The sequence below is a fragment of the Myotis davidii genome, unplaced genomic scaffold (genome assembly GCF_000327345.1).
Source record: "Myotis davidii unplaced genomic scaffold, ASM32734v1 scaffold86, whole genome shotgun sequence".
Classification (NCBI taxonomy): Eukaryota; Metazoa; Chordata; class Mammalia; order Chiroptera; family Vespertilionidae; genus Myotis; species Myotis davidii.
The window spans coordinates 1,200,060-1,227,398 of record NW_006298058.1 but is presented as its reverse complement, the minus strand read 5'-3'; the positions used below and the strand labels follow the sequence as shown (position 1 = coordinate 1,227,398).

General features: G+C 44.5%; 1 protein-coding gene across 1 annotated transcript in view; it reads right to left on the bottom strand.

Annotated features, from left to right (window-relative positions):
- Window positions 1-27,339, bottom strand: part of KIAA1217 (KIAA1217 ortholog) — a 331,386-nt gene that overhangs the window by 149,614 nt on the left and 154,433 nt on the right. The window contains exon 4 of the mRNA XM_006773828.2: window positions 4,310-4,508. Coding sequence (XP_006773891.1) covers window positions 4,310-4,508 — 199 coding nt within the window. The remainder of the gene's footprint in view (window positions 1-4,309; window positions 4,509-27,339) is intronic.

Sequence of the window (27,339 nt, the reverse complement as noted above, 5' to 3'; positions counted from 1 at the left end):
TCAACGTTTCACTTACTCTCTAGATCAACACGACTTTCCATTCGTCTGAAATGTGTTTCTATTTTAACTATGCAAGGGGTATCACGTTACACTGAAATACTCTGAGCCTCACAGTCTTTGCTCATCACCTTCTTGGCTTCCCACTTGGTAGATGGAGGTTTCCTCAATCCTTTGCTCTCACCTCCTACCTACTCTTATGTGCAGGAGGAAAAATTCTGGCAACTCTGTCCCCTCTGTTCCTTAAATTCACACATCTCCTCACCCCCAGGAATGGTCACCATCACTGTTACCACGTTGGGATAAAAGAACAACCACATAGGTACTCAACAACTCTCATGTGTGGAAAAAAGTCTCCCAAATTAGTCTAAAATCTTCTCAAGTCATTTCAAATCATTCTTGCTTGCTGAGTCTGAGGGTTCAAAAGACAATTTGTTACAGAAACAGCAACCTGTCCGGCTGGCAAGCTGGTAAGGGTCACACGTGCAAAAATTAACTCAAAACAGATCGTGGGCTTAAATGCACGATACATACTAGTAAATATAAAACTTACAGAAAAAAATGAGACATGATTGAGGACCTTGACCTTCATGAAGAGTTCTTTGACATATCACCAAAACCACAATCCATAAAAGAAAAAACTGATCAATGGAGCTCATCCATAAAAGACCCGCTGAAGAGGAAGGAAAGGCAAGTCAACCATTCAGAACATGGTCCACACAGGCATCTGGCCGCCGCGAGAAGGAGGTGCTGCTGCTCTTCTCGGTTTCACATGAGTTTTACTTTCAAATTCCTGAGCGCACACAGACGGTGGGAATGCCTCGCGGCTGCCCTTTCCCCATGGCTGCCTACGGTCACATTTCAGACAGGCCTTTATAAGAAAGACAGCGACGATTAAAAGGCAGCGGAGGGCCCCTTCACCAAGACCCAGACCTCATGTCAGTGGGGCAGTTTTTCATGGAAATTATTTCTAAAACCAAATGCGACTGCAAAGCGGTTTTTGCTTTCTTTTGCAGACTTCCTTTCTCCTCCTCTTCTCCATTTTCACTGAAGAGAGGGGGAAGGAGAAATGGTGAAAATGCTACCGAGAAGAATTTCAGTTGGGCTCGGATGGTGGAGGGGGCAGGAACCCAGCACCCTGCAGAAGTAGAGGTTTACAGGTGTTGATCACTGGGGCCTGCTCAGGTTGTAATTCGGGGCAGCTGAGCACCATGCTTTCCTTACTTCCTCTTGGTAAACCTCTGAGAATGACGAGCTTGCCCTCAGCATCAGAAAGGACCTGTGTCCTGCCTGCAGTCCCTCGGCGCCTGTCCCCAAAGCGGAGCTCACATCCTGCCTGCAGGACGCATCTGAGGGAGAATATGAAAACAGACCCCAGCGATGGCTGAGGTCTCTGTCCCTTCTCTCCTCCACGTCTGCTCACATCCTCTGTGAAATGCACCCCACCTCCCTCACTCCTCCCATCCCCTAAGTACACTGAAGTAACAGAAAGAGGGAATCAGTCAAGTGGAAAATGATTAAGCAGGCAGGTTTATCTCTGGGCACAAGCTGCTGAAGTGGGGGGAATGAAACTCCCGGGGAGCGGGAGTGAATTAAGGATCTGCCTCTTCCGGGCTCTCCCCTCAAGGTGCCCCGGTCTCCCCCTACGCTGCCTGAGCGACACACTGCGCATGTGCAGAAGAGCAGCCTAGGACCTGGGCTTGACTCAGCCTCCTCCCGGGCTCTGTGGCTTTGAGGCCAGGGCAATGGGATGCGGTGTCCCGGGGTGACCCAAGGGGCAGCCACTGGAGTGAGGAGAGCGAGGCACTCTCCACAAGTGCAAAACTTAAGGAGGCCCCAAAGAGTAATCAAGATCATTTATAACTTAATGTGATATCTTAAAAATCAAAATTCTTGCAAAAATCCATGATGAGCAAACTATGAAAATTTTAAATAAAGGCAGAGTCAACAGGACTTTGGGGGAGATCGTAAAATTCTGTGCATTAAGGTAAAATGACAATGTACAGGTTCGAAAACATACCCAGGTGTCCAAATGGCACCAACGGTGGGTTTCTGGAGATCCTGGCTCAGTACCGGGTCTGCAGCCTCTGAGACCTGGTGTCACCAAGGGCTGGGAGACACCTGCTGCTCCTGCCCTTCCCAGGAGCCCGTGTCTGAGTGTTAAAGAAAGCCAGGCACATGGGGCTTTCCTGAACATAAAGCTGAACGAGGCCCTGGCAGGGAGACTGTGTTTAGACTCTCTCTGACTCACTGTCCTGTTTATTTCCCATCCAGGCCCAAATGAATTACCCCACAAGGCCAGGTGCGGCTGGGAGGACATTCCCAAACATGCCACCAAGAGGGGACCTGGGCAGGGCCCATCCTACTGACCAGTTCATTTTCTGGAACCACAGTTCCCCTTGCTTGGGCAAACTTCTCATTCCTCTCTTCTCACTGCGTTCCTTTATTTCTATCCAGGAGCTGTAAAAATCGCAGGCCTCAAGCCCCTCCAAGAGCTGGAGGAATAAACATCTCGGATGCATTTTTAATCAGCTGTGACTCTGCCCCTGCAGGAACTTTACAGCCAGGTGGGCTGAGAGTGCATCTCGGCATTTTGCAGAAGGGCAGGAGGAAACACCAGCCGCCCTCAGCAATTCCTACAGTGAGGCTGCCCTGGCTCCTGCAGCCCCTCCACTTCCTGAAGCCAGTATCTACCCACCTGCGCTGCCAATGCGCTTGGCTGTGAGACAAAGGGTCCATTATCCAACAGGCTCAATGTTCCCCAGGTACGGGGAAGGCATGGAGGCACTTATTCTTATCTTCATTTTATTTCGCAAAGCACGGGCTGTCTGTACCAAGAACTGAACCTCACGCATTTCCTGCAGAGCACAAAGGAGAAATTCCACTCCTCATCTGGTTCCTGGTGCTCTTGCCTCCAGCTCGAAGGGTTTAAGAGAGCAGGATGCTCCATAATCCAGCGGGAAAGCCCCGCCTGGTACCAGGGGGAAGCCTGTGTCATCCTGACACTGCCCTGGCCCACTATGCTCCTTGGGCGTTATCTCATCCCTTCAGGTCCCTCGCTTTCATCTGTAAATGAAGTGGTAGGAAACCTGGGCTACTGCTTCTGCCATTTAATCAACTATGTAACCCCAAAATTAAAAAGCAGATTTTCTGTGTGTCTTTTTTTCTCTTATTTGTGAAACGAGGAAGCTGGATTATAAGCTAAAATGAAGAATACAAATTTAATGTTAAAATTAATAACGCAAATAATAATAGGGTCTTTTTTTTGTTTTGTTTTATTTTGGTCTTTTTTGGACAGCTAGGACATTGTCTGAATCCTGTCTGCTCTCATCATCTGCAGGTGAGGAACAAATTCAGGGTACTTCCTCATGTCTTCCTTCTCTTTTCTTCTTCATGCAAAGCATTTGGTAGGTTTTACATAGAATTTAGCTGTCTCATGCTAAATTCTAGGGGCCAAACCCTGAAGCTTTTTCTAGTTAACCCAGTTCCTGTCCCCTCTTTCCCCTGATCCCCAAAAGTCTGCAAACACAGGTACTGAGTGGAAAACTTGAAATGGCAAGTTAAGCATATGAAACACCAGCACAACTGGCAAAGAGGTCTAAGTTCTCATACCTGTACATTTTGTTAAAGGGCCAGAAAAAAAACCCAGCAGAGCAAGATAGGAAGTGAAATGTCCAATATGAAAAAGTGACCAATCAGTGGTAAGGCAGAAAGAGAGAATCCTCCTGTTTTTCTTACAAACTCACTGAAGGAAAAGCTTTGCCAAACACGTGCCACGCCCCTCCATCCTTTCGTGTGGCAGTGGGATGAACAGCCCTGAGTTTACAGCTGTCGCTAACAGTCATGGGCGTTTGGGCCACATCGCACCTCTTTTTCCTGGAGCCATTCACACCCTCCTCTGGACTGCCAGACAGTAGCCTGGTGCTGGTGCAAACCCAGCTCCCAGGGCTCAGACCTCAACTCTCCAGGCTTCTGAGACGGGAAGGAGGTTCCTGATAAACAACACTCATTCTGCAGTCTGTCCCCCACTCTTCCCTGTATCCGGGACACAGGCAAGTACTGCTAGCGTGTTGGCTCGAGTGGCTAACCAGCCAGGTCTAACTGTGCCTGTTCCCAAAGACATCTTAGACTTCTGCTTCCCCAGCAGGCAAATCTTCATGCGCGGTGTTCAATCAGTGAAGTTTCTCGGGATTCGTGTTTTTACAAATCGAGATCAAATTAACGTTCCATTGCAGGAGTATGTGTTCAGAAGTTTAAAAACAAGATACACGCAGTGATAAAGAGATATCAGAAACTGCTTTCTGAGGCTCACCTAGAGATCTTTCTTTCGTCTGGTTGGTCGATCTCACCACCGGAAGGCTTGCTCGAGTTCGGCTGCCTCTGGAGAAAGGACTTGGAGCTTCGCTCTCAGACATGGCTTCCAGAGAGTCACCAGAAGTCTCGGATAAATGCTCCACCGGGTCGCCCAAGCTGGGAGGCTGAGGACTGTGAGACAGTTTGGGGCTTCTTGTCTACAAAAGGCATTTGAAAGAAAGTGGGAGAATAAACCATTATTAGTTATACTAAAAATATGTTCAATGCTATCAAGGCCTTCAATCTACAAAAAACAACATAGCAAGAGGAGGAAGTCCATCAGAAAGACTGGATAGGACTAGAGCCCCAGAGGGTCAAAGTTCCAGTTGTAAAAGTTACTGAGAAAAACATACTGCCCCTCAGGGTCCTGTTAAGATTTTTATCAGTGAACACCCACCTTACAAATTCCATTTTGGACAAGGAGTTGAGGATAGCCACGTTATAGGAAAGAATGACAGCATATCAACTCCTTTTGCCAGTTGTTATCATAACACATGAATTGTGTGCATTTATACACTGCCACATGCCCTATAATAACATTTTGGTCAATGATGGACTGCATACATGACAGCGTAGTGTGTAGGAGACTACACTATCCAGGTTTGTGCAAGTGCACTCTATGATACTCACACAAGGACAAAATTGCCTAATGACACACTTCTCAGAACATATCCCTGTCATTAAAAGGGGCATGACTGCATACGTACACAACCAGTACACTGAACACAACCAGTCCTTATATCAAGACCATTTCCAAAATCAATAACCTATGATTGTGAGAGGGAGATTTATATCACAGTTGAATTTTTCTTTTGAGACACAAATCCTAGAAATAAGATTATGTCTAGTTTTGGTTATTACCTCAGCATTCAGCAGAAGTATGTATAATAAAACACATACAAAATACATAATTGGTTTTCTTTCTTAGTTATCTATACTATAATGGCAGAAGTTGAATGTGTAAAATGCTTAAAGCTTTCAGTCAATAACATTCCTTGACTATTACTACCGGTTGAGCACTGTGGAAGATGCAGAAAAACAGAAATGTGGCCTGATGTCAGAGTTTCAAAACTAATCGGTGAAATTAGCAAAGGACAACAGATAACTCAAGATATTATATAATTAAGTGTAAACTGTGAACTGGGTGGAACATCCACTCATACTTTCAACAGACACCTATTGAGCACCCACCATGTTCCAGGAGCTATGCCAGGCCCGGGGACAGAATGATGCACAGAACAGACATGCCTCCACCCTCATGGTGCTCACAGACTAGTCAGGTGACAGGCATTAACACAAATTAAAGGTGCAATGAGAGTGTATAATTCCAACTGCTGGTGGTGTTGGGGTGGGGAATGTATATGGGCAGAGGGTTGGAAAAGCATGTAAACTGTGATCTCAACAAAGAAGGAAGTTGGGGAGAATGGGGGAAACCACGGGGGAGGGATGAAAAGCAGGAAAGCCATTCCAGGTGAAGGGAATGGTATGTGCAAAATGCCTGAGGCACAAAGAAGTGGCAGCGCGGGAAGCTTGGTGTGGCTGAAGTCCGCGGAGACCAGAACACACACAGCCTGGAATGTGGGTGAGAATTCTCAATTGGACTCCAAGGTACCAGAACATCATGTAGGTAGTTTAGGCAAGGAAAGGGGCCGGGGGGCCAGGATAGATACTCTTTTTAGAAGATCACTCTGCTGTTGTGTAGAGGCTGCAGGTTATACATGTAGAAAGTCAGAGAAAGGAGGCAGTGAAATGGGATTAGGCTGAATGAATGTGTTACCCCGGCTTTCCCTCCCGCCGCCTGCCCCTGACTTGTGTTACATGACTCCAGGCACCTTCCAGGAGGCAAACTCATCTGTGTTAATCAAGTACACGAATTTTCACTTCAGGAGATGCCAAAGGTACTGATGGGCTGGTGCTGGGATCTAGGCATATATATACTCGGTCGGGGTCCCTGTAGCCATTTTGTTTGTTTGTTTGTTTCTTTGCATTCCTTCAAGTTTTCCTGAGGATGTCAATGCATTTTGAAGTGAGGCACCGAGGCACTTAACTCTCAAGGCGGGACCAGCTCGTGGATGTACAGGCTGAGCGATCACACAGGGCCCCGTCCTTGAAAGGGTTTTGTGATTGGTTTGATGCTCTACTTTGGCTGTCCTGAAGCTCATAAATGTCAACAAGGCACTGACGATCACTTAGCTGGAGATGCCTCAAAGCTCCGGCCACAGAGCTCTCTCAGGGATGCCCAGAGGTGCCCGATACTCAGGAGAACCCTTTGAGGGTCGAAGATCCCATCTCTCTTCCTGAAAGTACAAGGACACCCCTCTGGGCAGGAGTGCTATTGCGTTATGTAGATGCCTGCATCTGCCGCACCTCTCAGGACCTTTCCACGGGGAAACAGGAGTGAGGTCAGCACGCAGCGCCCGCACCCCTTAAATGCGGGACGTGGCCAACCTGGATGTTCCATAGAAAACTCTCAGCTCAGATGACATGCCGAGAACAGGGCCAGAAAGGACACCTATTAACAGTCAAATTGTGTCTTTGGGTTAATTGTTCTGTGCAAGCCTTCGAGGTGGTTTATTGCCAGATTTATTTCTTATAAAGTTTGCTTCTGCTCTGGAGATTAAGATCTGGCTGTGGCACTGGAAGAGTATCCTTTGATAGGAAAAGCCAACCATACATCACTGTGCAGCTCACCAAAATGTGCATAAATTCATATGGTCTTCCATGAAGTATGCTGGGCAATGAACCTGGTTACTATGCGCAGCAGAATACCAAACTCAGATGTCCTCGTACCTGACTTAAAAAAAAAAGATATTCAGTTTAGCAAAACAGCTAAGGAATAATATGACTTGCTGCAGCGTGGCTTCAGGTACAACCTCTGCCATTTGGTCACCCTTGCAGCCTATGGGAGACATTCACAAGTTGTCATTTCCCATGGCAAGAGGCAATAATCCTTGAAGAACATCAGAATTAAATTTCATTTCTTGTTCAGGGTCCTCATGGTGGTAGTATGTATAAAAATAAAGATGTAAGGGCTAAATTTTATTTTTAATTTCCTGTACACAGCCACTTGGTTCCAAATATAAATTCCTTCTCTCGTTCTATGTCACTCACTTTCTTACTGCGAACTATCTTGCGTATTAGCAATCTCCTCACACAGTACCTCCCCTCTGATGCCAGCTCACTGCGGAGACATCACTTAGTGCAGAGAAAGGAAAACGGAGATTGCTGACATCAGTGTCAAATACCCTGTGATTTCTGAAAAGTCAAAAAGCATTTGGAACAGGGACGCACTGCTCAGCACAGGGTTAGGCTCCAAGGGTTAGAAGTGTTGCACGTGGCTCTTGAGCTCATAATGCATTTAAGGGATGGTTTGGGGCCAAGGACAATATACACGGAACAGCTGGACAAGAAGAACTAAGAGGTGTGCCACTGGAAGTGCAGAAGGGGTTTGGGGGAAAAACTGCTGACCTGAAAGGGTAGGTTGGGTGAGGAAGAAGACCATGGGGGAGGAAGTGCTAAGGGGTGCTCAGAGCGAGGTCACCGGCTTGCCTTCTCATACCTTCATGCACTCAAGGGGCCCACAAGAGGAGAAGGTGGGGAGGCTAAGCTTTCCCCACCAGGCACACTCTGAGGAATTGGAGCCGGTATCTTCCTCTGCTCTCTCAACTAAGCTAACAGGTACACATCATCCAACAGCAGTTGAGTCCCAAATGTCTTTTCCACAGGCAATCTTGTGGCGGGATTGTGCCTCCCACAGTCTCTCCAGTAATACTGAATACATAAAAACTTCCACTTTTGTTGTTGACAGCCATTTTTTAATAGGTTCCCGCCCCTAAACCATGTTCCCCTTCTCTAAGGACTACTTCCCTGCCCACATGAACAAGCCCCTAAAGCCCAATGTTTCGTACATAGAGTGACCATGTTGCAGCTTCCCCGCACAATTCTGCTTTGCACCTGTTGCTCTAATGTACTTATTAGTAGTAACCCCCTTTCACTCTCAAACATATGATGGTTGGAACAACAAAGTATATGCACACCACTCCCAGCCCCATCTCAGCTTTCAGGACCAAGTCATGGTCACCTGATCTTGCCTAAACTAATCATTTTCTCTCCCCTGGAATGCAGGCCTGGGACAGAGAAGCTATTAGTCAGTGTCTATTAAAAACTTGAAGTGTGAGATCCTATGAAGCTGCGGTTGAAATGGGCAGGGAACATGAAACAGAAAAGAAAAATATAAGGAAAGGATGGAGCAGGTCTGTATAGGGAGATGGAAAGGAGCCGCCCTTGGCCCCAGTTGAAAAGCCTGAAAGATTTAAAAAAAGGAGCTATCTGGGCCCCCCAGGAGTTGCAGTTCCTGACTCCAGTCCACAGCAAGGCTCTTCCATTTGTTGTGCTTAAGCTAGTTTTTTAAAAGAGCAATGTATGTTTTTTTAAATTTATTTTCATTGTATTACAAATGCCCCCCATTTCCTCCCCGCACCTGCCCTTTTTATTATCCATGAGTGAGTGAGATCATGTGGTATTTTTCCTTCATTGACTGGCTTATTTCACTTAGCATAATGCTTTCCAGTTCCATCCATGCCATCTCAAAGGGTAAGAGATCTTTTTTTTTCTACAGCTGCATAGTATTCCATAGTGTAAATGTACCACAGCTTTTTAATCCACTCGTCTACTGATGGGCACTTGGTCTATTTCCAGATCTTAGCTATTGTAAATAATACTGCTGTGAACATAGGGGTGAGTATATTCTTTCTGATTGGTTTTTTGGGATTCTTAGGATATATTCTCAGAAGTGGAATCGCTGGGTCAAATGGCAATTCCCTTTGTAAGTTTTTGAGGAAACTTCATACTGTTTTCAATAGTAGCTGCACCAGGCTGCATTTCCACCAGCAACGTACTAGGGTTCCCTTTTCTCCACATCTTCTCCAGCATTTGTTGTTTGTTGATTTATTGGTGATAGCCATTCTGACAGGTGTGAAATGATACCTTATTGTCATTTTATTTGGCATCTCTCAAATGATACTGTCTTTGAACATTTTTTCATGTCTCTTGACCTTCTGTATGTCCACTTTGGAGAAGTATCTATTTAGGTCCTTTACCAATTTTTTAATTGGACTGTTTGTCTTCCTTTTGTTGAGTTATGAGTTCTTTATATATTTTGGAAATTAACCCCTTATCAGATGTTCTCCCATGCAGTGGTTCCCTTTTTATTATGATGGTGGTTTCTTTTGCTGTGCAAAAGCTTTTTACTTTGATATAACCCCATTTGTTTATTTTTTCTTTTGCTTCTCTTGTCCTAGGAGATATATTGGCAAAAATTCTGCTACGTGAGATGTCTGAGATTTTACTGCTTATATTTCTTATAGGATTTTTATGGTTTCACGACTTATATTTCAGTCTTTTATCCATTTTGTGTTTATCCTTGTGTATAGTGTAAGTTGGTGATCTAGTTTCATTTTTTTTTTGCATGTACCTGTCCAATTTCCTCCACATCATTTATTGAAGAGACTGTCTTTACTCCACTGTATGTGCTTGCCTCCTTAAGATGACTCTGTGCCTTGCAAAGAAGCCACCACTAACAGAGACCAATTCTAGCAGCTCACTTGCCCAGGCTGCTATGATGCTCATACATCTATAATATTAGTAGTAACCATGAAGAAAGTGAAACTGGAGCAATAATGCTCATTATTTTGTATTTCAAGGATTAAACTTTCTTTAAAAGTATATGGGGGAGGGTATAATATAGGGTTACCACGATTTTTATTTTGTGGAGCCAGGGACATCCAAAAATGCTCTTTCTATGGAAAATATCACTCTGCATGGTATCCTTATTATTATAAGAAGAGAAAAACATTTTTACTCCAAAGAAAAGGAAGACTATGATGTTCATATAACCTCAGACTCGGCCTAAGAAGAAAGTCCTTCTGTTGGGAGTTACTGTTCCCACCATGGCTCAGGTGCAGCCTTTGCTCGGTCACGCGTCGTCTACAGCGTGGCACGGGGGGCTTCCACCCTGAGCTGCTGAGTGAAGGGCTGCCCTGGTTGTAGAGAAGCGTGAAGCCGAAATGCTCTCCAAGTCACCTGAGCAGGACGTTAGGGTCCATAAGGCCGGGGTTTCCTCTGTGCTTCCTGGGGACCCATGGCACCAAGCAATCTTCTGTTTCCATCACAATCTTCTAGAATTTTCCCCAAACCATCAGGCAACCCTAAACCTAGAAACCCAACTGGGAAGCCAATGGGAGTCATGCATAAAAGTGTGGTCTGTGTAATCAGGCTACCGGAACCCCACTTGTCCCTTCTCCTCTTGTCTTCTACAAGGATGGCTTTCTGTTACCAGGTGATACTGGGGTAGCAGGCAACATGCAGACCTCCTCTCTATTCATCTGCAGCCTGCACAGACTCTCTGGGAATCTTATCTGCTTAATGAAGGTTTGAAGGAAGGGAGAAAGGAACTAACAAATAGAGTACCTGCTGCACTGTGCTGGGTGACTGACATGTGGTAATCATTTAACCCTCATTGCAACTTCATTGAGAAAACAAGAGTTTAAGCCTGACATTCTAGCAAGTGTGGGAACTGGGATCAAATCTGTAGAATTCCAGAGCTGACATTTAACCAGGAGCCTAAAGATGCTGGCTCTAGTCCTGTTTCTATAAAAACTGAGCAACATATAACCTCACTGTTTTCATCTGTAAGGCAAAATTGAATTCGTTGGAAGTTAGTCCTTTCAGGACTAAAATTTCCTAACTCAAAGGTGTATACTATACAAAGAAGAAATCATGTCACCCAGAAAACGTTTGTTTACTGAGATTTTCTTCCAATTGTTTACCCTACAGCTCTTGCTCTATAGAAATATGCAGTGAGTGCCCCACTGGTGTGGCTCAGTGGGTTGAATGTCAAAACATGGACCAAGAGGTCCTGGGTCCAATTTCTGGTCAGGGCACTATCCCCAGTATGGGGTGTGCAGGAGGCAGTCAAAACATCTCATTGATGTTTCTATCTCTCCCTCTCCCTTCCTCTCTATCAAAAAATCAATAAAAACATATTATTTTAAAAAGAAATATGCAGCAAGCTAGCGCTAGGATCTAGTTTCTGAAATTGTTTCAAGTGCCTGCAACAGAGTTGCACAACATTGCTTTTTAAAGGAGTGCCATCCTTGCATGTTTTATCATCATGAACGAATATTTGCTGGATTGCTCACCATGAGCTTTATGCTATGCTAGATCAAATTTATTCTTATTCTTTGCAGTGTTGAAGGCAGAGCTAGAAGCATTGATTGTGTTTTTTTTTTCATTTCCATTTTCCAGACCCTTCAAACTCTAAATTGAAATACTGAGGTCCAAAAAATGAAACCTGCAAACATAGCTTTACGTAATGTGTTAACCATGGGGAACAGTGGGGTGTCTGGTGAGCCCACTCGCTTCAGATTATATTTAGAGAAGAAAACTCAACACCGCCTTACCGAAGTTTCACTTTATCCTAATTAATGCCCAATTTGCCACAGAGTATTAGGAAATATAATGAAGCGTCCCCCATGGAAATGTATTCGGGATGACTCATTATCCCAGCACTCATTATCTCACACGGTTAATTTAATCACTCTTTCGCCCCATTGCTTGCACTTGCGAAGCTTTCAGCTCAATCCCAATTCGGAGTTGAACTAAGAGAACTTTCCAGCTATACGGCACTCTTATGAAAGGATTCAAGGAGCAGAATACTAGAAGTTAACCAACAATGGGTCACCCCAGACTGTGGGCTTCTCCGCGATTCCTGCGCCACAGCCCTCTAGCCTCGGGAGAATGAACAAATTATCATGATGGAAGGTTTAAGCTTCTAACTTTGCATACAGAGTCTTCTAGAACCACAGAGCTGGCACTTTCCTCTCTTCTTTGCCTTTCCTTGTTTTCAAAGTCTAAGGCCTCTGCTGGGTTTGGGTCTGGGGTGGGAAGAAAGAACAAGAGCTCTTAGAAACCATCCCAGGCTTCCAACCCGCCTCCTGTCCGGGCCGCCTTACAGAAGCCAGGCCCAGGGAGCTGGGTCAGCAGAGAGCCTCTCCCTTCAGGCGGCCACCTGCCGTGCTCAGGGGGGTGGGAGCCAGGTGCGCTTCTGGAGCAGTGGGCCCGGGCCCCAGTCTTCGCGTGGCTCTCTGGGTACTTCCCACACTTCTATGGCCCGTGGCCAGAAAAACCCAACCCAAGCCAGTGTCTCCTCAGTGCCAATCTCAGGCTGATGGCCCATCTGGAGAATAGACAGCTGACACCCACAGCTCTAGAATATGGCAGGTAGGTGTGGGAGCAAGACCACTGTAAGAGAAAGCCGTACTTAGTCGCAGCACAATTATGAAACTCTGGGGTGGGCCTGGCACTAGAGACTTAGAGGAGAAGAAATCAGCTTTTGTTTTTAGTAGAAAACTTGGTGCAAGCACTAAAGCGTCCTGCTCTTGGTAAACACACCGCTGCGTGTTTAGGGTATACCTGGGCACTTCACGCAAGCAGTCTGTGGGCACCTGCCAGCCTGACTGGTAACCGGGCACTTCTGGGCCTAACAATGTGAGGACGTAACTACAGAACCCCCACCTTAAAGCCAACATTCAACTGTGGGTATCTGAGATTCTCACACATCTCTCCTGTCACAAATTTAGCTCTGCAAATTCGTTATTTCCCTTCCCTCACTTGGATAAATGGGAAGCGTTTTCTTCAAGATTTATTCTGATAAATTATCCTTGATAAACTCAGCTTAAACCCTGTTTCTACAAGGGTAACGTTTCACCTCTTTCCTCCCTCCTCTCCACTAAAAGAGTGCCCAGGCATTTTTCATGCTTTTCACCTGTGAAAACACAAAGACGTTTGGTCTGGAGTAAAATCAGACGATTCAGCAGTTGAGCAAAGTACGACTGTGCTTTTTGTTTCCACGTTCCCTTCAGCGGGCCTATTGCTTCATTATCAGGTCAGAACTCTGGGAAGGCGGTGATGCCAGGCGTCACTGCCCATTGCCTTTCTGTCTGGAGTGGCCACAGGCATTCATGCGGCGGGGCAGGCAGTGCACGGAGCCCAGCGAGCCAAGTGGGACCCCTGCCAACCCACGCTGCCATGCAAAGCCCCCTCCTCCACATGCCAAGGAACAGATGACAAGGACACCTGTGCAGGAAAGGAGGCTTGCTCATTATTTAATGTAGCGCCACCCAGCACAGCTACTCTTTCGAGTTGTGTCAGATTAATCTTTTGAGATATTCTAAATTTTATCTTGTCCTTGTAATTGTCAGCATCAAACAAACAAACAAAAAGTATGGAACATCTACGCTTCTCCCCAAGACCCTGGGAAAACTGCCAAGTCCTTGTGCGCCCAGGTGTTCCCAGGGGAAAGGGCTGTTCACAGGGTCTCCCTGCCACAGAGGCCACCCCGAAGTCCCTCTCTGCAGGCTCGGCTTACAAAGTAAAGGCTTTTGGAACATGAACCTGGACCGGCCCTCCCGAATCAGAGGCCCAGAGGCCTTACCCAGTTTTATTTAGTGCTCCCGGAGACTTCTTTCTGACCCAATGTGATGCAAATACAAGTTTCAATAATTGCTGAAGACAAGCGAGTGTAATTAGAATTGTAAAAGTTAAGCCATACTTCCTGGACTGGAGTGGCAGGGAAAAATCTACATCTTTAACAGAATGGATAAATGTAGAAACAACTTAGAATGCTGGTTAACAAATTACAATGTGGGCGGACATACTATGGAATACTGTGCAGTCACAATCAAGGTGTTTTTTTAAGGAATTTTTTAAAAAAAATAACAAGAAATGGAAACAATACCAAATATTAGCATTGGTTTTCTTTATATGGCAGTGTTCTGAGTAATATACATTTTCCCTTATTTCTCCAAAATGAGAATGGATTGCTTTGGTAATTCAGAGAATTACCGAGGAGGCAGGATAAGTTAAAAGTATGGATCAGGGAAGCACTGAGGAACCAGAGCGATTCCTGCCTGTGGTGACCTGAAGGGACTACTGCTGTCCCTGTCTTCTGTGCATGCGCAGGACTAGGGCCCAGGTGAAAGGAAGCCTCCTTATAGATGGCCCCTGACATGAGGACTCAAATGTGTGGGGAAACCTCGGGCACAGACACAGTTTCTCTTCCATGCCCTACACAATGTGGCAGGAATCTAGAATGGTATGGACTTCCAACCTCAAAAAAGATACTGTTAAGAGAGAAGACCCAAAAGCTGTCAAATAAATTCTGGACATGCAGATAACATCAACCTTTTACAAAGACAAACTCGCACCTCTGTAGTTCTGACACCACTGAGGTAAGGTTAAGGCGCTTAAAATTTGACTCCAGGAAAACATTTCAACCATTTTCTATAATTCCTTGAATATTTTCAAATTTTCAACCCCTTCACAGTGTGTAGATGGTATGATTCTCCTTTGTTTTTCTTTACGAGGCTTGGCTGTGCCTGGAGGGGCAACAAAAGCCAGTTGCCCTGCAAATGGGGCCTGGGCTTCTCACCAGGTCCGTGGGGGTGGGGTGGGAGTGTGTGTGTGTGGGGGGGCAGGGGTTGTAGCCTCTTCCATTTCTGGGATTAGATGTCAACTAATACCTGCCCACCTGGTATCCTACCTGTAACATGACATAGACTTGCTTCTGAAATAGCACCAGGAATTGGGCTGCTCTCTGACTTTCCCCTAAAGCCATAATAAGATAAGGCTATTTAAAGAAGATAAAGAAGGCCTAGCTCACCATCATCTCCATTTAGCATCCTTCCATCAAGTTAGAAAGTTACACCCTGAGCAATTCCAAATATGAATCTCATTACCCGCCCCCGCCCCACCCCCCAGCCCTTTCAGGCACGCCTTCCTGCAATTATTATTTAGTGTTGTGATTTCTTCTTGAAGGAACAAAATAAAAGACCTGATGGAGAATACTGCTATTTTCTTGCTGACCTATCATGTCCATACATCAATGTCCCTTTCACGAAGGCATGAGCAAACCACATGTCTTTCAGAATTTGAAACAGGAAAATAAGCTTGCCTCATGAAGGAGTAATAAGTGTTACTTTGACCTACCATGAGAAGGGCATAAAATATCAGGTACATTGGAAAGGTGGGAGCTAAATTTAATGCTCAAGCCAATCACAAATTTGTCTCCTCGGCCTCTTGAGTTTTAGTTTATCCACCTTCAGGTAGAGTCTCCCTATGGCCAGCTGCCCTGACTCAACCAGTCCCTCTGTTTATTTTTGAAACAAGAAGGTGTGCATGATAAACAAAGGAGCGGGTTCCGCAGGCTTTGGCTCCCACAGTGCTCACTGGGAGAGGCCGAGCCAAGCAGCAGATGCCTCTGCCATCCAGAGAGCCAGGAATGCACTTAAAAGGCTTCAGGATAAAAGGCGGCCATGTGAGGATCGCTGTTATTACAGCGATGAAAGGAAAGCGACCTGCTTGCAGGCTTTGAAATTTCAAGTCAAATACAACCAACAGAACACACAGTGCAAAATATGCACCTTAGAAGGCCTTCTGACAAAAGCCATTATTAAGCTCATCCCTGCAGCCCTGGCTCTAGTTCCTTTTGGAGAGGATGTGGGGCCCCGGGTCCGGGGTGGTGCCCCTAGAGCTTAACTGCCTTGTTGTGAAACCAAAGAGGTTTTCCCTGATGGCAAAAGCGACCTCCCTCAGCCTGTCACGGGAGAGCTGCAGAGGTCCTCACTACCCCCACACCTGGAGCTGGTCAGAGGGGACACTTGGTGCCCAAGGCGACCAAGCCGAGGCCACTAAGGGCCTGAGGCCAGACCCTCTCCAGACGTCTTGGGAGTAGAGTTGGCTGTTACTTTCCAACTCACATTTCCAAACACTGCCCCCACCACCAGCCGCCCTCCCCATTTCACCGGACTGATTTTACAATGAAAAATCACCTTGTGAAAATTCTGACTAGCTTCTCGGGTAAGGGGTCTTTTTCCCTCTGGTCCTGCTAGAGGAAAGAATACCAGGGTTTGGAGAGATGGAAAGAAGACAGGATTTAGAATAAGAAGATTTGATGCTTGCTCACAGTATTCTCACAAATGCATACTCCAATCCTGACATGCACTGGCCTTATTTTGAACTCTAGTTCTCACTTTCATAGAAGAATCATAATATTTACTTGAATAGTTGTGAGCGGTAACTGCAAATGCGCACAGGAATTTGTCAGCTATGAACTGACACTTAGCTCCCTGATGTAACAGCACTCACTGCAGGTGGTGCTGGGTGCTCTGCTCCCCACTTAATTAGAGGTGGTGGGTCCCATGGCCTGTGGGGTCCTATGCGAGAGGGGAGAACACCAACCAATCTCTCACTGAGTTCACCTTGCCTTTCTCTTGATCTAGTGAAGTCAGTAAATGGTTACTTCCATCTTCAAAATAGAAAATTTGACACGTCCAGATGCTCTAAGAGTTGCTTCCGTTTCCCCCTTCACTTTCATCCCACTCCTTCTCCAAGTATAAATCATGTTCTAGTACTAGGAACGACTTCACCATTTTTGTCTGCTTATCTTATGGAATCACAAGAGTGATTTGATAAATGTATATGTGAAAGTAAGTTAAAATACTCTCAACAAATACAAAATGAAAATGCTAGGTGTTAGCAAAGTAATAATACCTGGTGCTAATTGTAACTTGTATGTAGATGCTTAAAAAAAAACACCTTGAAAAAATTCTCTAATAACTCATTACTTACTGCCAAATTTATCATCAAAAAATAACAAGAGTCAGCATTTAGAATTTATTTGTTTTAAGCATAAGAAAACAATAATGAAGGGGGACCCCAAACTGTATTTGTCACAATGAATGGAAAATCCCACATCACGATGTCAAATCTCTGTTCTGATAGCAGAAAGGAAGAATAAATAGCAGTGTACCAGTTGTAGGAAATGGCTTCATTTCCTCCTCTGCATTGCTACCTAGTGCACAAGGTGTGTGCGAGGCCATCATAAAGATGCTTCTAGTTTGTGTGAGTTATGGAAATGCGGGATCAATTAAGAATCATGGAAAAAATAAAAGGTAACTGAACCATCAGAACTGAGATGGTGTGGGGTATGACGATGATGCTCTGTATTTCTTCTCGCCCAACTTTTACTTCTGTGTCTCTTTGTTTGAGCGGGGGCTTTCTGATTTGAGCTTATTAACCCTATAAAAATGAAAGAGTCTGAGTATTAGGAAAAGGGAAGGAAAAAGAGTCCGTGTACTCACTGAAGACTGACCACAAGTTGGACTGCTGGGCCTTCCTGAGCACAGTGTGTTCAGGCCTCACAGTCCAGACCAAACGGTTCTGCCCTGTGTATGCTCAGGAGACAACCAAGTAAGAGCCCATGCTTGGGGGACAAAAAGGATGTGGGTGGCTATGTGCTAAGCCAGGTATCCAGGTATTGGAAACTCCCCACTGCATTCCAGTTTTAACACCCTAAACTCACCTATGATGAAGCAGAGAACATTGAGGACGTTGAGGAGATAAACAATATGTTGAAAAAATTCAAGGCCAGATTGCCTAGAGCAGTGGTCGGCAAACTCATTAGTCAACAGAGCCAAATATCAACAGTACAACAATTGAAATTTCTTCTGAGCGCCACATTTTTAAACTTAAATTATATAGGTAGGTACATTGTTATTAACTTAATTAGGGTACTCCTAAGCTGGCCTTTGCTAAAAACGTCCTCAATCTGATTGAGGTACGTTTGCTGAGGTTTACCCTTTCCAACTCTCCCATCCACACCCGTCTTGTATACTTGTTTCAGATAGACGACTGTGGATGGGAGAGTTGGAAGGGGTTGACCTCAGCAAACGTACCTCAAAACAATGTACCTCTCCCGCGCCGCATATCCCGTCGCCCGACCGACACCCCCCACTTCTTCTAATGCCACTTCTTCAAAATAGACTCACCCAGGCCGAAAACCGACTTCTGCGCACGGGCCATGAAGTTTTAATTGCACTGTATGTGCGCGCCCGCACGTGATATTTTGTGGAAGAGCCACACTCAAGGGGCTAAAGAGCCGCATGTGGCTCGGGAGCCGCGGTTTGCTAACCACTGGCCTAGAGTCAAATCCCAATTCTGTTACTTACCAGAGCTTTGTGGCCTTGGGCAAGGTACTTAACTTATCTGTGCCTCAGTTTCCTCCCTTATAAAATGGGGACCATCGTATGCCTACCCCATGGAGTTGCTGTGAGAACTTAATGCTTGTAAAGTACCTGGTACAGTGCCTGGCACGTAGTAAGTTCTAGATAAATGTGTCTGTTCCTGTCATTTTTATTATTAAAATGTATGTCAGTAACATGAACTGGACCCCAAATTGAATGTACTGGAGCTGAGCAAAGGAAGAGTCCTAGAGCTCTGAGACCTAGAATGATGCAGGTTTCTGCTTTACTCCCACGGCTGCGCTGCCTGGAGTGGCTGCTGAGGATGGAGTCTCCTGTTGGCGAGCCCGCTTTCAGGTGATTGTGCCCTGATCCCTGACCTGCTGTTGCATTACTGCTGATTCACAGCTCAACTCGTGGTAAATGAACAAAATATTTCAAAGCAAGCATACAATTAGTGTTCATTTCAGTAATAACTCTCACAATTTTAAGATGCACATTTCAGAATGCTGCAAGCATTTGGCTTTGAGAGGTTTAAATGAGGACGCGGGGCAGACCAGGCAAAGTGCAGGCTCTCCGTTTAGTGGCCCACACGGATTAGAATGCCACACGCAGTTGAGTGAAAAGGCAGAAGGTGAGATGCGACTCAATGCAGAGAAAAGAAAAGTACTAACTCGCTGAGATGATTCAATTTTCATCAAGTACCTTTGAATGTCAAGTTCTGCCTGGAGAGAGATCAGCATGCACTGCAAAGCCTGTGTATCAGGAGAAAAAGAAAAAAATAGAAAAGAGAAAGGGTGAAAACATGAAGAGAAACAGAACAGGTTGACCAAAGGGACCATCTATTTGTTCCTGATGAAAATGTAGCACAGTTAACTCTTTCTCTCCCCCACAGAAAGAAAGAATGGTGACAGTTCCATCTTCAAGTTTTAAAGAAAAACGGTAAAAGGCTTGACTGGCAATGAGTTTTCCCTAAAATGTCTGCCACAAGCCCATCTAAATTCACCTTGTCATTTCAGAACATGTCACAGGATTGGCCTATTGTCCTGAGGTTGTCCCGAGGCTGCAGGGGAATTACCAAAGCCAGAGTGAAATGCCAGGCCTAATCCGGGCCGGTGGCGAGCCCCAGCCTGACAGCCTGATTGGCGCTGGCCACTGGGCTGGTTCTCCAAAGACGGGCCTGCAGGTGCAGCGCTCTGTGCTGTGGTTGGCCACGCAGGATGACAACTTGCTCCCCATCAGACCCACTGTGAATACTTATAGGAACAGAGATCAGCATTAGGACTCAGGGAACGTATTCTGACACCTGAACCTGGCTGGCTCTTGAGTGTGCTGTCAGTTTACCATGATTATTATGCCAGTATTTAAACATTATTCACAACAGTCAAAAGGTAGAAGCAACTCAGCAGATGAGAGGATAAAAAAGTGCGGTATCTATAATAATAAAAGCATAATATGCTAACTGGACCGGATGACCTTCTGGATGAAGCCGGGGCTGCGAGAGGAGCCTGGGTCCCGGGTGCCTGCCAGTGGCCAGAGGGAAGCCGGTGCTGGCAGCTGGGGGAAGGAAGGCCTACTCTTGCACGAATTTCGTGCATCAGGCCTCTAGTATACATATAATGGAGTATTATTTAGCCTTAAAAAATCCTTAAAAAGGAATCCTGTCACATGTTACAACGTAAAGTGAAATAAGCAGTCACAAAAAGACAAAGACTAAATGAGGTACCTACAGTAGTCAATTCATAGTGATAGAAATAGAAGGGATGATGCTAGAAGCTGGGAGTGGAGGGGGATGGGGAATTGTTGTTTAATGTGCATAGTTTCAATATAGCAAAATAAGAAGAGTTCTGGAGAACAATGTAAATATACTTAACACTAATGAATTGTGTACACTTAAAAAAATGTTAAGATGTATATTTTACCACAATTAAAATGTCATGTATATTTTACCACAATTAAAAAGAAGGAGTACAGAAAAGGGAAAGAAGGGAACCAAAAATCACAGTTTCCATAACAAGATGGGGAGTAAAATGGACGGAGGGTTGGGGACCCAGGAGAGACGCAGCCCAGCACAGAGATGCAGAGATGGGAGTGGGCGGAGGGAACCAGTGCCCTGCTGACAAGGTGGCTGCCAGCGGGCCAGAGACCCCAACCTCCCTCTGCAGGCCATGGGCAGCCGAGGAAGCTGCAACAAGAAGAGAATACCTGGGCTGAGGGGACGAGGAAAGTCACTGAAGTACTTTATGCTTTAGATCAGAATCATCTGAAATTCAAGAAAGCAGGGGCAGGAGGTGAAAGGCTTCCAACTTTGGAGCAAATCCCAACTCCACTGGTTGCATCTTTTCCTGCCTTTGTTGACTGAGGTCAAGGAAGCAGAAGCAGGAACAGTCCCCCTGGCTTCCGAGCTGCGAGGACCCAGGGGCGCGGGAGAGAGACCGGTGGTCCTTGTCAGAAGACGCAATGGAGAGAAAGCTCCAGAACCAGAGGCCACTGGAGCGGTAGCCTCTATAATGACAGATACATTTTCTCAGGATTACAAAATTAAACTCACAGAAAACCTTTCCACTTCTCAGCAGGCTTCATCTGTGTGGAAATGTTTTGAGCCCTATAGGTTTTGAGCTCTAGAGTAAGAAAGCAGAGGGGAAAAAATGGGATTTTATTAGGCCACTCACATAGTCTTGTTAAATCAAGTGTGTAGAACTTAGAAGCCTGATTTATGAGTTTGACTATAAACTAGAAAATTGTTCCTAAAAAAAAAAAAAAAATTAGAGTGGGCAGGAAAGGAGCTGAGCATCTTCAAGCCACTTCAGAGAATTGTAATGACGACCGAGTACTTTATCAACATAACAACGTTACATCGAGATTCAGGGAAAACACAAGACTCACCGCCTTAAGGAAATGGCTGGAGTGTCAAAAATAATAATGCCGTAAAAATTAAGCGGAAAGACTCCTAATAAGTCCAATGACTATTATAGGAAGACAATGGCAAAGAGAAACTACAGATGCTGGGGTTATACTGAAGGTTATTTGAGATTTCTCTGACAGGTTCAGGGCGGCATTAAGGAAAGGGGGTTCACAAGTTTATTTTCTAAGAATAAATATAATGTTGATGAGCCTGAGAAGAGCTGATTGAAAACAGCAAATATGAGGTAAGTGCCTAATGCACAGATGAGGCAGGGAAAAGCAAAAATGAACAATAAACACACAGCAGTTGTAACAGTGAATGATGAGTGATACTTAGGTACTTATATTTTTTCTATTGCTACATCTGTTTCTGAGTTTTAAATAATGAAAATAATTATATCCTATATAATAAAAGAGTAATGTGCAAATTAACCATCACTCCCTCACTCCCTCACTCTGTCACAAAGATGGCGGTGGCCATGGAGCTGGAGCAAGCAGGAGGCTTGGTTGCCCCCGGTGATGGAGGAAGCCAAGCTTCCTGCCTGCCCTGGCCAGCCCTGAGATCCACTCAAGGCTACAAGGTTTCAATTATAGAAGATAAATAAATCCCAGATACCTGCTTCCAGCCCGTGGCCGTGGCCAGCCTAAACACGGCCCTCAGCCCCTCACCCAGGCTGGCCACACCCCCATGGGGTGAGGGTCCCTGCTGGGGGGCTTGACCACACTGCAAACAGCCATCAGCCCCTCAACCAGGCTTGCCAGGCACCCCAGTGGGACCCCCACCCTGACCCAGGACACCCTTCAGGGCAAACCAGCTGGCCCCTACCTGTGTATCAGGCCTCTATTCTATATAAAAAATGGGTAATATGCAAATTGACCCTGACAGCAGAACAACTGGGAACAACTGGTCACTATGACACACAATGACCACCAGGGGCAAAGAGGGCACAGGCTGGGCTGAGAGACCCTCCCCGCCCCCCGAGTGCACTTTGTGCACTGGGCCTCTAGTCTATATATATAAAAGGCTAAGTGACCACCTGACTATCCAGTACATATGACCTGCACTGACCACCAGGGGGCAGACGCTCAGCATGGTGACTTGGCAGCGATGGTTCTCAGGTGATCCACCCTGGAACCAGAGAGAAGGGAGCCCGATTCCTCATGGGCCAGCGCAATTCCACCTTCAGTCATGGGTGCACAAATCCATGCACTCGGCCACTAGTAATATTAAGAGTATCAATAAAGATGGCAGAAGTCAAATGTAGGTCTCTGGTAAGCAACAATGAGAGATCAAGTTTAAAGGATGTTGGAGATTGCTAAAATTTAAAAACTCACAAAAGGTTCGGTTTTGTTCACAAATTGAAGATTTTCTGATATCACTTTACTTCTAGTCAACTTTTGACTACCTGGGAGCAATTTAACCAGGTTTGAGGCTAATTGTGGTTAAAGAAAATATATTCATGAAAAAATTACAAGATCTAGTGAAGTCATGTTCATATTAGGAGTCCTGTCAAGTCTGTAATTACACAATAATCATTGGTCGTCTAGCATTTCTTCTTCTAACATGAAGCCCTAATTGACAGAGACTAAACTTAGGTTTTTATTCATGTTTCCAAATTTATTTGCTTTTCCTCCTCTATTACCATTGTGAAACCCCGTCTCCATCCTGTCCCCCCGCCCCCCTCCCCCCAAAAAAAGAGACACTAAGAAGGGACCCGGGGAACTAACTGGGCTCAAATTAAAAAAAAAAAAAGCAGAAGCCTAGCAGTCATTTCTGCACATGGACCTCTCATGCAAACTGTACTTCACAGAGAAGCCTCTGCACTAACCTGCCGGCCTGCACTGTGTTTTTACATCGGAGTCAGTCCTTATGAAGATTATCTTGGAGTCCTACCTCAACAGTAAGACTGAGGCTTTCCCATCCAATTGGAACTGAGCTGCACAGCTCAGACCAAGCAGATCTGCTCTATTCTGACCAATTAGCAACAGGGACTGGGACTTCAGCTCTATGAGCCAGTTCCCCTCTGGCTGCAGTAGTGCACTTTGGGAGGGGCATGGAGGGTGTGGGCAGGGCTGCCTGGCTCTGGGGCAGCCTCACAGCAGTGAAGTGGCCTACTGCAGCACCACCGAGCTGTTCCAGGCAGTGCTGTGTTCACAGCCATGCTGTATTACAGTTGAGCTGTTTGCACTAAATAACATTTCTTTCTTCATTGCACCCCAAACTGGGGATTTCTGTTGGCGTTTCAATTGGTGCCAATGACCGTCAGTTGACACTTCAACTTCTTTGTTCTATGGAGAATTGTCAGTATTAGTTTCCACCGAGTTCAAGATTCAAGGAATGCAGAGTGCTATTTTTATCAAATTTCTTAACACCCATCATCTTCCTGCTTCTGAAATCACATAACAGGTATTTAATTTTTTAAAAAATGTATTTTATTGATTTCTTACAGAGAGGAAGGGAGAGGGATAGATTGTCAGAAACATCGATGAGAGAGAGACATCGATCAGCTGCCTCCTGCACACTTCCCACTGGGGATGTGCCCGCAACCAAGGTACATGCCCTTGACCAGAATCGACCCCGGGACCCTTGAGTCTGCAAGCCAATGCTCTATCCACTTAGCCAAACCGGTCAGGGCAGTATTTAATTTTTTAATCCTGACTTTCCTTCTCTGTAAAGTGGGGACAAAGTTTTTACTTCACGAGGTTGTTGTGAAAATTAAAGGAGAGTGAGGCATGTGAAACACAATGCACAATTTCTGGCACAGACTAAGAATACAAACGTTAGGAACTTCAAGTTTAGAAAAAATTGCCAAATAAAAACATGCTTTACTTTAACAAATAACCAAGCAATAAATATAAAATGCCTTATAATTCTGCATATCTTTTTGATTCAGCCATTCTATTTCCAGCAATTAACTTTAAGAAAATAATCTACAATGATCTACAAAGTTGTACACAATAGAACCAATCAAACTAAACAGTCACTAACATTGAAGGATGCAACTCTATAACAATGCAGAATGAAATTCACACATATAATTAAGTGGGAAAAATCATGCTAGAGAAAAGGGTATGTGTTAGGCTTTCTTTCAATCTACATATATCGAAAAAAATAGGTAATACACCAAAATGTTAATCCATGTGGGTCGTTAGTTTGTAAATGATTCTTTCACTCTTTATTCAGTATTTCTAACATCTCTAGAATATACATGTATTACTTTTGTCATAAAAAAATAAATTATTTTAAAAAGTCGCCTGGAGGTTTGGTATCAAATTATTAATGCTTGTTTTTCCCAAATATGATATAAGTAGCTACAGGTGAATATAAAATAAGATGGGAAAACAATATTCTATCCATTGAGAGCCTTACAAATGGGAATAAGAAGATCATATCTAGATTCATAGCCTCTTGATACTTGTAATTTTGCCATTATTTTTTCTCACATTGATTATGTATTAGTTGAACCACCAGGGGGCGCATTGAATTAAGCAAGTACAATTAATACATGGTGGGGGCAAAAGTAGGTTTACAGTTGTGGGTACCTGAAAGTTTATTTTTATACTATTATTTTTTTTTCATATATTTTATTGATTTTTTTTACAGAGAGGAAGGAAGAGGGATAGAGAGTTAGAAACATTGATGAGGGAGAAACATCGATCAGCTGCCTCCTGCACACTCCCTACCGGGGATGTGCCCATAACCAAGGTAAATGCCCTTGACCGGAATCGAACCCGAGACCCTTGAGTCCGCAGGCTGATGCCCTATCCACTGAGCCAAACCGGCTAGGGCTGTACTATTATTTATTAACTACTGTATTCTTTTCCATACAAACAACTGTAAACCTACTTTTGCCCTACCCTGTACAATCTATCATGATAGGAAGAAGCAGCTAAAATCCCAAATTTAGGAACACGACACACCCTACTTTGATTGCTCTGTCACAGTTCCTCTTCAATATGCCTCACAGGGTGCCTTGTACAAACTCACTTTGGCTGTATGTAACCAGTCTGAAAATAAATTACACCACTTGTGTAGCTAATATCAATGATAGAAGGAAGAGCATTGATTTCTGCAAGTCTAATAGATTTAATAAAATTGCCATCAAAGAAACAAAAATTAGTAGTCGCTCCTGTGACATAAAAATAAACACAAAAAAGAAGATATTGGGAAAATAGTTTTAGAATTAATTCTACCCTAGAGACAGAATTATCAGTAACTTGGGGCCAAAGCAGTATTAGGTTATTATGGGGTAAAAAGAAGGTTCTCCATTAAGAAACCCAATTGTAATATAATTTCATTTCTAAAAATGTTCAAAATATTACAGATGGAATAAAATCAGGTAGCCTTGTGGGACTTTGTAAGTCATGCTATGATTTATAAATGATATTACAATAATCTTAAAATATAGGATCAAGCCCTGGCCAGTGTAGCTCAGTTGGTTGTACCATTGTCTCATGCACTGAAGGGTCATGGTTCAATTCCCGGTCAGGCACCTACCTGGATTGGGTTCCATCCCTGGTTGAAGTGGTTATAGAGGCAACCACTCAATGTCAATCCCTCTCTCTCTCTCTCTCTCTCTCTCTCTCTCTCTCTCTCTCTCTCTCTCCCTCTCCTTTCTTCTCTCTCAAATCAATAAAAACATGTCCTCAGGTGACGATCAAAATATACCTACATAGATATTTATATGATCAAGTCTAAGGGGCTTTCTAGGGTAAATACAATCATATAAGACTGCAGCATCTAACAAAAAGTGCTCATGGCAGAAATCTGAAGAAGTTGTAATTTTCTAGGAATCCTAAGTAATTCCATAGTGAATTTAGGATGGTGACTGGGAGGTATAACTTTTGGAAAGAGACAGAATTGGGCTTGAACCAATTTCAACATAATATCTGTGAGATCTTGAGCACGTTACCTTGGAAAGGTTGCCTTGGTCATGTTTCATGTGCAGTTTCCTCATCAATAAGATAATAAATATAGTAATAATATTGCTTATATTATGGTTTGTTGTGTGAAATAACTTATGAAAACTGCTAAACCCAGTGCCTAGCATACAGTGACACAGTTCACTGCTTAATAAAAGCCCAGTAAATATTAGGGCTGCCACAGATCCTGTGCCAGCATGTGGCCGAGCAAAGTGTCTGAACCCTTCTGTTCTTACATTCTCATGAGTCGAATGGAGGTAAGGAGTTTGATTTTAAAACAAAAAATAAAAAGCAAATATACATTACTTATGCATACAACAGAGTACTGCCTTTCAAAGCAGTGGGGGGGGGGGGTGTCCGGTTACCCAATTATTTCTATCACCTTACCAATGTCTGCAAAATCAGACTACAAAGTAAGCAAGTAAACCTGGCATATGCAAGGTGGATATTCAGCCAGTTCTCCCTATAGCCGCACCATTTGTTCATGACCACTGGGCCATAGCAGTGGCAGCCCTCACCATAGCAGCTGTTAAATATGGCAGTTACTAATCCTGGTCATTTATCTTAAGTTCTGTGTTTCAACTTCCACCCTTCCCGCCTCACAGAGTATGAGACTAAAATGATGCAATAAATAAATCTCTGTGAGAGTTTTGAACAAGTTAGATCCCTGCAAATAAAAGGTGGCTTTAGGATAAACAAATACATTGGCTATCCTAATTATATAACCACTTACAGGATGGCTGATGTCTCACTAACAGGTCTCCGAGTTCTTTCCTGAGCCTCCACATTCTGGTTTAACGAAGGGGGAAATGCAAGTGAGCTGACTTGGAAATGTCCCTGCCCAGTGTTTTATAAAACACGTACGCAGAGTTAACCCAGGTCATCTCCACAAGAGTGACAGGTATTCTCAGAACTGCCCCAACCGGACGCAGCCGAAGGACATCAGGATGACCACACCCCTGAGAACGCATTATCTTCCCATAGTACTTAACACCATTGGACACATTAGACATTTTGCTTACTTGCTTATTTCTTGCCGACCGACCCCCATCCCTACCTCCCCCCCCCCCACCCCAAGCACCCT